At 36.8% G+C, this 9,415-nt stretch overlaps 1 protein-coding gene across 3 annotated transcripts; it reads left to right on the top strand.

Annotated features, from left to right (window-relative positions):
• The first annotated feature begins 3,644 nt into the window (after window positions 1-3,644).
• LOC103715074 (serine/arginine-rich splicing factor RS41-like) lies at window positions 3,645-8,777 on the top strand. Of its 3 annotated transcripts, none has more exons than XM_008802585.4 (6): window positions 3,645-3,769; window positions 4,428-4,571; window positions 6,223-6,335; window positions 6,432-6,667; window positions 8,119-8,385; window positions 8,472-8,777. In XM_008802585.4, the coding sequence occupies exons 2-6, from the start codon at window positions 4,466-4,468 to the stop codon at window positions 8,497-8,499; spliced, it is 750 nt and encodes a 249-aa protein (XP_008800807.1). In that variant the 5' UTR covers window positions 3,645-3,769; window positions 4,428-4,465; the 3' UTR covers window positions 8,500-8,777. The 3 variants fall into 3 exon arrangements, with proteins under 3 accessions (XP_008800807.1, XP_008800810.1, XP_026663483.1); XM_008802588.1 differs by lacking the exon at window positions 3,645-3,769 and adding an exon at window positions 5,681-6,014; XM_026807682.1 differs by lacking the exon at window positions 3,645-3,769 and having other exon boundaries at window positions 5,681-6,335.
• Window positions 8,778-9,415: the final 638 nt, after the last annotated feature.

Below are 9,415 nucleotides of genomic sequence, written 5' to 3'. Positions count from 1 at the left end.
TTACTTATGTCAAAATCTAGTAAAGTAATCACACCAAACATGAGGCTACGTGGGAATTGAAGGACAAGCTGAAAGAGAAATATCTAGACCTTTTTGCAAACTAAGGTATGTTAAATTTTGAGGACAAAATTTATTTTAGAAAGGGAGAATGTGAGAATCGGCCCAATTAGACCCATCCCATATTGAAGTTGGTAATGCCCGCAGACTTCAATCAGGAAAGTCAAAAAAAAAAAAAAAATTAGGATTGAAATAGAGGAGGATGCATTCCTCCCTTGCCCATAACCTAGGCTGTTGCGATAAGGCCACCCCAGTCGAGGCCACTGAGAATTCATCAGGCTGGTGCGAACTGCTGCGACCGTTGGGGACCACTGCAACTGGCGAATGACCAGCTCAATTCTAGCTTATCGTCTCTCCCAAAAATTCTCTATAAATACACCAAGACTCTTCTATTTGATTTATGAGAAGCTCTCCTCCCTCTTCCTCCTTTGGTGGCCACCGCAACACCTCAGCCGAGCGTCACCGCCAAACTCTCTTCCTCCTCTCTCTTGTGCTCTGACTACCCTATTTTTTCTGCTTTCTCCTATTTCGAGTGTCACCACCACAGATGCCACTGAACCTAGCTATCTTCGACCGAGATTCACCATCTCTGCCGTGAACAGTGAGCTTCGCTTCCCTCCTCCTCCTTTATTCTTCTTTATGTTGAGTCATTTCTTTTATTTTTGGGCCAAATCGAGACTTACTTCTCGATCGGAGCTTCTCTCCTCTTCCTTCTCTCTTTTTCTCTTCTCTTCCCTCTCTTCCTTCCTGTTTGTTTCTTTCTCTTCTTATATCTTCTTTTCTTCCCATCGTATTCTTATTTATTTATTTCAAAATAAAAAACAAATAAATGATTTACTTCCCTAGTTGCCATTTTTTTAGCATGTGGATTAGATGCGAGGATGACCTATTTGATTGACAACCAAGACTCTTCTTGATTGAACCTAGACTGAGATTCTCTCTCTTTTCTCTCCTCTCTCTTTCTCTTTTTAAGCAAAACCTAGGGATTTTAGTTCAAAGCCATGACTCCCTTTTGCTCAGATCTAAATTGACCCCAGGGTGGAGGCTCTGCATTGCCTTGATATCCAGGCAGCATATCGACTCAATACCCTAGCCTTGTTAGGTACTCTTAAAATTTAGTTATCATTAATCTTTATTGAGCTACTTAAATCATAGCTCATCTTGATCAGTTTAGTTCATCTTATTCAAACTGACCTGGGCAGTCGGGCACTGTCCCCTAACCAATCTAATTTGGACATGAGGTTGTATCTTCAATAATATTTGAATTTTTAACTTTACTTGGTTTTTAAAATAATGATAAAATTAAATGGTATTTTAATGGTATTAACATAGGTGAACCTGACCCGTCTAACTGAAGTGAGATTTTGAAGTGAGAAAAGCTAAATAACCTAATGCTTCAAAATGTATTTTTCGATCTTTGGTAAAATAATAATTTATGTATTTTATTTGATTGCGATATTTATTTTATACTTGATTAAATGGATCGGGTATGTTATTATGATGATAATAAATATTTTAAAATATGTTATGTGATTTGAAAAATATAACTGGGTAAATTATGAAACTTGTTTTATATGTATGTATTCTCGGTACGACTATAATCTGGCCCCACCAATGGAGATTATTCGTTGGCCCTATCGACTTGTAATCTAAGAAATTGGTTTCGACACCGAGTTACTAATAATTAGAATAGTGGTATCTGGTACTTTATGCATTCTATATCTAACCCATGCCACTAGGTTACATGACCATAGCACGATGTTGCGTCTCTAGAATTAGTTTATGAAAATAATAATAATAATATTTTTTAAAAATACATGTATTACAAAATTTGATTTATTCTTAGTCAGTATTCTGCTATTTATTTGGTATACTTAGACTCCACTTTGTTATGTTGCTTACTAGGCTAGTGTAGCTCATTATTCTGTCTTTTCTATTTTTCAGATCCTGACCAATGACTGCTCGGGACTTGGGAGAGGATGCTAGATCTTCTGAAAATATTCACAATTATTGGACTTCTAGTTTAAACTAGTTACACTAGTTTAATTTGAATATTTTATTTGAATTGAATCATAATAATTAGTTAGCATAATTTGACTTATGGAACGATGGATTATGAGAGTTATTTATTTCAATCTTAATTTAAATTGATTAAGGGTTGAAGAATTACTATTATTGCTTTGAGATTGTAAGATTTGTAGCCTTACATGCTTGTATGGTCCGCCATTCAGGTATGCGACGTCTGTTGCGATCTAGGTTTGGGGCGTGATATTAGTTTTAATAATTCAATAGTTAAGATGGCCTGGATTATATATTGTTTTTATGTGGTTAGAAATAAATCTTATGTCTCCATTATTTTAACTGTTAGTTTTAATTTGGAGCATCGTTACCATCCAACTAGAATCTAAGAGGTCCGAACTTGGATTATCAGAACCAGCATTACTTGGTAGCCTAGTCTACGTTGTATGCTTACTATTTCCATCTTGTTCCCCTTTTCCAAGCTTAAGAAGTAAAAGGATAATCCGCATTTGATGTTACCAATATAGGCAAAAGATTTCTGCAGAGAAACAGCTTTTTCAGAGAAGAGAAGATGGGGAGGTGGCAGGTTTTGGAGAAAAAAAAAGGTATTTATTGTTGTTGATATGACCAGTTTGTTGATAGATTTATACTCAAATCATCCAAGCCCTAATCAAGATAACTTAAAAAATATATTAAAAAAATAAATTGAATGATGCATGGCACTGCAAAAAAAGAGAGGTAATATTAGCCCATATGTTTACCCAATAAAATGCAACCTTATACAAAATTACATGAATAGTATGGTCAAAAATATGATACATAAATACAGCGAATTCCTGGACACGAGTACTAATTATATGATAGAGACACTAGAAGGATTCATTCTTTTCTCACCAATCATCTATTGCTGCGTAGTAATTTATTAGATATTGATACAATGGTAAAAGAGTCTTAAAATTTACATACTTAATGAACTCGATTTCTAACTAGAGATACTATTATATAATTGAAATATAATTTTTTTTTCTTCCACTTTATTTCCAACAAACGAGAGTGATCCCTCGAAAGGAATGGTTGGTAAAATTATCCTCATTCATACAATCCAATAACTAAAGTTTTCTTATATATGGCAGCTTAATTACCAAATATCTTTTAGATCAATATCTGAATTTTCACATGTATTTGTACATGCAACTCTATTACTTGTTAATGTATACACAAATAAATGGACAAATTGGTAGGTAGATTGGATCCGGTCTCGTGTCAAACCCAATCTAAAACTTTTTTTAAATTAAAATAAATAAATTATACTTGACGAGTATAAATATATTTAAAAAAAATAAAAATAAAAATTCTGAGTGCCGAGGCCAACCCAGTCCAAAACCTTAGCCATTCTCCAAAACTGGCATCTCTCGTTTTCAAGGCTAGGTAGATTACATTGAGTTGGGGTCGCTTTCGATGTTCCCTTCTCCGGAGGCATTATTTTACTCTTATTTGCTTCCCATGAGCCCCGAGCTCTCACAGTAAAACCGTGATCCGCTTACGTGGCACGTCACAGTTGGTTCACAAAAATATCCTCGTTGCCGTCGCTGTATATAAACCAAAAATATGCCGTCCCCTGCTCGTTCTCCTCTGCCGGCGCGTCGAGTCCTAGGGTTTCTTCTTCCTCTGCTGTTCTCTCGCTCGTCCCAAGGTGAGAGTTCCGATCGAAACCGTCCTGCGATTCTTGATCTGTGCTACGAGATCCCTTAGATTTATGAACTTTGGCTGCCTTCGATTGGTGGTATTGGATCTCCTGTTGAAAGATTTGGATGGTATTTTTTTTTCCGTTTTTTTAGATGGTTTAAGTCTTTTCTTTTGTGTTTGAGCTTAGATTCTGGTAATATTTTACTTTCGGGAGTATCGATCTGTTCGGATCTGTTGGTTTATTGAGATTTTTCGATCTTCTTTGTTGTTAGGTCTTGACCGAATTCATTTGTTTTGAGATGTCTGTTAGTGATTGGATTTGGATGACATCTTCCTCAGAGTTAATGTGATTTAATTGATACTGTTGAATAGGTTTTAGAGTTGGTAATTATTTTCTATGGGTCATTTTATTACTTTCGGATAGTATTGAGGGAATTTTCTTTGTGTGTTTTTGCTTCTTCACTAATTTATGTGTAATTTATTATTTGTTATTAATCTAGAGAAAGTCTTATGCGGTATTTTTTTTTCTTTTTTGCTTTTCCATTATATAATTTGATCGATCTCATTAAAGATTTACACCTTTCCAACGTGTCCTCTACTATCTATGAATTCCTTTCATGTTTCGTTTCTCCTTCTCAGTATTTTATATTTGTCCTCCATTCCAGATTCAAGGGAGATCTAGCTGTTGACTTGTTTAACCAAAATGAGGCCCATTTTTTGTGGTAACTTCGAGTATGATGCTCGCCAATCTGAGATCGAGCGACTTTTCGGCAGATATGGGAGGGTTGAAAGAGTAGATATGAAGTCAGGTAATATTTTAATCCATTTTTAAGATGGTGGCAATTCATTGTTCTCTAAGCCCTTTTTTTTTTGACCCGTAGGATTATTATCTGTTGTGCTACAAGTTAATAATAAGGTTTTATAATAAGGACCCGAGCGAAGGGAGAAAAAGAGGAAGAAAAAAGGAAAGAAATAATGAAGAAAGGAAGAAGAAAAAGAAAGAATGAGGGAAACAATGAAGAAAGGAAAGAAAAAAGAAAAGAAAGAAAGAAAGAAAGAAATAGAGGAAAGAAGGAGGGAAGAGTACCTACCTGAGATGGCTGGGGCATCAGAGGAACTGGGATGCCCCCAATTCTATGGGATTTAAAAACTTGGTTAATACAACTGATTCCTTCTTCAGTCCTTTTGACCTTTTTTTTTTGACTGAACACCAATTTGTGAATATTCTTTGGAAGTTGTGACTGAAATACTGAAGAGATATTCCTGGATGCTGATATTGAATCATGATTTATTTCTTAGTATTGGTATCCTTTCTACAAATTGCAGCACACCTGAGTGCCTTCAAAACCTGCGGTTGGAGAAGTGTGTTACTCGAATATTGCTGTTTCCTTATTTTTCCCTTTCTGATTGTGGTTTATATCATTACAGCTCTATATTTATATGTGTAATTTCATGCTAAGTATTACAATATTAGCATGGCTGTAGATAATTCTTAATTGAATGAAATCTTGGTATCCTCTTATAATAAGTTCAAGATACATTATAGATCTAAAACTAATTCTGGTTCATGCTGATGGGCGTATACTTACTAAGAATCATCAAGTATATTTAATCTACGCAATGCCCTTCAGTAGACGATAAGCTAGGGACAATAATCCATGCCGGGGCATTAATATGTGGGCGTATCCTACTGTTCATGCCATTTCTCAAGCAGGAGAGTCCCTCCCTTTCTCAAAGCTGGCATGGTAGAACCGCATCAGCTCTCAGTTGCTATGTTGCAACCATTTCCAGACAGCATGACATAGCCATGGAGGACCTTTTATTGAGTTTTACAGGAGAATTGGATTCAGGATAAGTCTAGCAAATCATTATTTTTTTTAATGTAAGCCCCCCGTACTCAACAATTTCTTTGGTGCAGGAATGTATTGGAGCACACATGCTCTTCCTGGCTGATGGGCTGTGCATCACCTTTCCTTCCTGAGCTCGAGGCTCATCTTCTTGTCTATTTCCAGGAGCTGATCTGTTCCACCATTCACTATGGCATCTGTTCACCTGGAAACATTTCCCCAAGAGACCATTGCCTTTCATTTTCCATGAACTTTGACCACTGTCCCAATCTGCTCATTTTCCCATGCCGATCTCGCGGCCAGGCTGGAGAATAGATGGAGAACACATAATCTGTTCGATGGCCTACCACGAGAGACCTACTTTTGGATTGTTATACCATGACGTCATTTAGTTCTACACATGAGGTCTGTTGTTGATTTTCTTGTCCACTAGTTTCTGGCATTCACAGAGATGGAGAGATGTTATGCAAATTTCTTTGCAGAGTCTTTGAATGTTTCATTGGAGCAGCGGGTGTCAGCTCTCTCTTCGTTAGACAAGGGGTTTATTGACCTAAATTTCTTATTAAGTTAAAAAATTGATTCTATTCTTTTGTTTTGCCATCTAATTTTGCAGGATTTGCATTTATCTACATGGATGATGAACGCGATGCTGAGGATGCAATTCGAGCACTTGATCGGACTGAATTTGGTAGACAAGGGCGACGACTACGTGTTGAGTGGACAAAGGTATGTGACTTTGTTTTGCTGGTTGGTGAATAAGTGAAACACTGAGAAGTTTGGCTTTCATATTTCTCATTGGATATCTCATAATTGTAATTCTAGCAAGAACGTGGTGGTAGGCGGTCTGGCAGTTCAAGAAGATCTCCAGCCAATGTGAGGCCAACGAAGACCTTGTTTGTCATAAATTTTGATCCAATCAATACCAGGATGAGAGACTTGGAGAGGCATTTTGACCCATATGGAAAAATATCAAATATTAGGATTAGAAGAAATTTTGCCTTCATCCAGTTTGAGTCGCAGGAGGATGCCACCAAAGCATTGGATGCTACCAACATGAGGTCACTACGCTTACATACATGCAAGTTCATTTTTGTATATTGCACAAATCTTATATGCATTTTGTTTTTTCTTGTTAAATAAGTTTTGACTGCTCATGTTGAGTAACTTCTCTAGATGATTTTTCCTATTGCCTCAGGGAACTCGTTTTGTTTAAATATCAAAATTCTATCTTCTAGCATCTTAATTAATTCGATACTAATCTTTGTGCAATCACTGTTTCATGTGAATACAAGTTTTCGCTTTGAAAAAGCACAAGCTGCAATTATCAAAATCTACATTTGTACTAATATCGCTATGTTATATTTGTTGTCAAAATTTCCGTTATTGTTTTGGCCAGCTTTCACACGGGTGCGCTGGCTCCCCTTTTTTGTAAGTTTTGTTGATTAATATATGCAGATGTATCTTTCATCCGTCATAGGATCCATATTCTAATATTACTGCTATCCAATGCTTGAAAGTGAACTCTGAGTTCATCATTTCAATGTGTCTGTCCTCATTTTGGTTCCACCGAAACTTAACAGTGAACTTGGAAACCTAGGCTTATGGTAACTGTCTGAGGTTCTTTAGTTTCTTTGCTTGTCAGGTGCTTTTTAATGCTGTTAAAAATGATAATTTTTCGGGCATATGTTTTGTTGAGGAAACCATGCTTTTTGGCAAAGAGAATATGGAGTTGCCCATTTGAATATAAGACGAGCTTCTTAAAATTTTTGTGGTAGCCCATGCTGTGGAGTTGCATCTTGTTAGAAACTGCTGGTTCCACTGAAGGATATAATAGAGGTCTAGATCACTGTTTCTAGTGACTTTCTGAAGTTGTTTTATTACAAATTATCCCTAACAGTCACTGGGGAAATTGGGCTCATGTAACAACAGAGGCCCAATAAGGAAGTCCAAAGTCCCAAACGAATTACTGATATTACCAACTAAAATTGATAATAAGTAGCATGCTTTAGTGGTTCATTTTGCTAGAATGCCTTTAAACTCTAGTAGATCATTTCACTGGAATGCCTTTAAATGCATTTACGGATGTGGCGATGGAGACCCATTTCAAGAGCATCCAGTTATATATAATTCCCATGGAGTTGCCTCTAAAACCAAAGTTTACATCTATATGAGTACATTGAGCTAATCACATTGTAGTCCAGGTGCACCTGGTAGGATGGACATTTATCTAATGTAATCTATCTTGTCCATGACTTTAATTCGTTGCTTACAGATCCTTCTGTTAATTCCGACTTATTTGACTTACAAATGTTTATTCTTTCACAATAAAAATTATTGCAATCTGAGACTGTAGCTCGGTTTGCTGATAATGATCACCCTGTTTTTGCATCACAGAAGACACCATAATATCGAACTTAGAACGGTTTGTAGATTTTTTTCATTGGATTGATCTAAACAAATCAAATAACCGATGGATTGTCTTTTCTATTTTCTCGTGTTGGATATGCAGCAAATTGATGGATCGGGTTATTTCAGTGGAGTATGCCCTCCGTGATGATGATGAGAGGAGAAATGGGTACAGCCCTGATAGGAGAGGTCGGGACAGATCTCCAGAAAGGAGGAGTGATCGTGGGCGATCTGCAAGTCCCTATGGTAGAGGGAGGGAGAGGGGTAGCCCTGATTATGGTCGTGGTTCCAGCCCATATAACAAACCTGAACAAAGGGGTAGTCCTGATTATGGTAGAGCTGAAAGCCCTGTTTATGAGAGGCATCGCAGGTTAGCATCATTATTTGGTTTTTCTTATTCCCCACAAGTATTATATTATTAATTCTGTTCTGCACATCTTGTTGCTGGTTATGCAGTCGCTCGCCCAGGCAGGAGAGATCTTAGGATGACCTCTAGTTCGATGTGATTTTCTTTTCTGCTCTCTGTTTTGTGGTACAGGTAATTTGTTAATGGTATGTTTGACAGATCTTCCTTGGAGCTACTTCCACCATAACAGACTGACAAATTTCTGAGACCATGCACTTCATTTTGCATTAGGGCATCTATATCATGTAATGTGCTGCAGTATGGATTTGTTGTTTGTTCATATAATTATCCTATTTATCCATGATGGACAAAAATTTAAAAAATGATGAGTGCATTGTTGGAATCAGTTTTTAAAATGTGCTCTTATTGCCCCTCGACAAATTTAAGGTTTTCTGTGGAGCTCTCTCTGTCCGATACATTAAGAATGAGGATTTGTGCGGTGGCTTGAAGCAGCCTGTCCTAAGTAATACATTTCGAAATAGAATTTTACACCAACTCTGGATATTGTTGGAGGGCCTTCCCTTTGTTCGCTTTTAGAAGGAATATAAGCTATCATCTATTTCTGTGGTTACTTTGAACTCGAATTTTTTGGGAGCTTGTAGTTCGCATCTCTGGTTTGTTCCTACAGCCATATTTACCATGCCATATTTAGCACTGGTACACGCTGAGGCTTGGTTTGGATCAGGCATAAGAAAAATGGAAACAATAAAAGTTATGCCTATGGGAATGGTTAAGCATTGACGCATGCCTATTTTTGTTTGGCTTTACTTTTGAATGGCAAAAGTTTCTCTTTGGAATAAATTTTAATTAATGACTGTCGTCGTAAGGAAGTAAAAAAGAGGCATAAAAGATATTTATATCAAAATATAGGTTATGGCAGCTCTTCCTTGGGATGGTTATGTTTCTTGTAAGCAGGTTTGACCGGCATGAGTATGCCTTGGTTATGCCTTTTTAAATCCCAAATGTTATTTGGTAGGCGTAAGGTTTAATGCAA

The sequence above is a fragment of the Phoenix dactylifera genome, chromosome 17 (assembly GCF_009389715.1).
Source record: "Phoenix dactylifera cultivar Barhee BC4 chromosome 17, palm_55x_up_171113_PBpolish2nd_filt_p, whole genome shotgun sequence".
NCBI lineage: Eukaryota > Viridiplantae > Streptophyta > Magnoliopsida > Arecales > Arecaceae > Phoenix > Phoenix dactylifera.
Note: the sequence above shows the minus strand (reverse complement) of the source record. Positions and strands in the feature narration are given on the sequence as shown.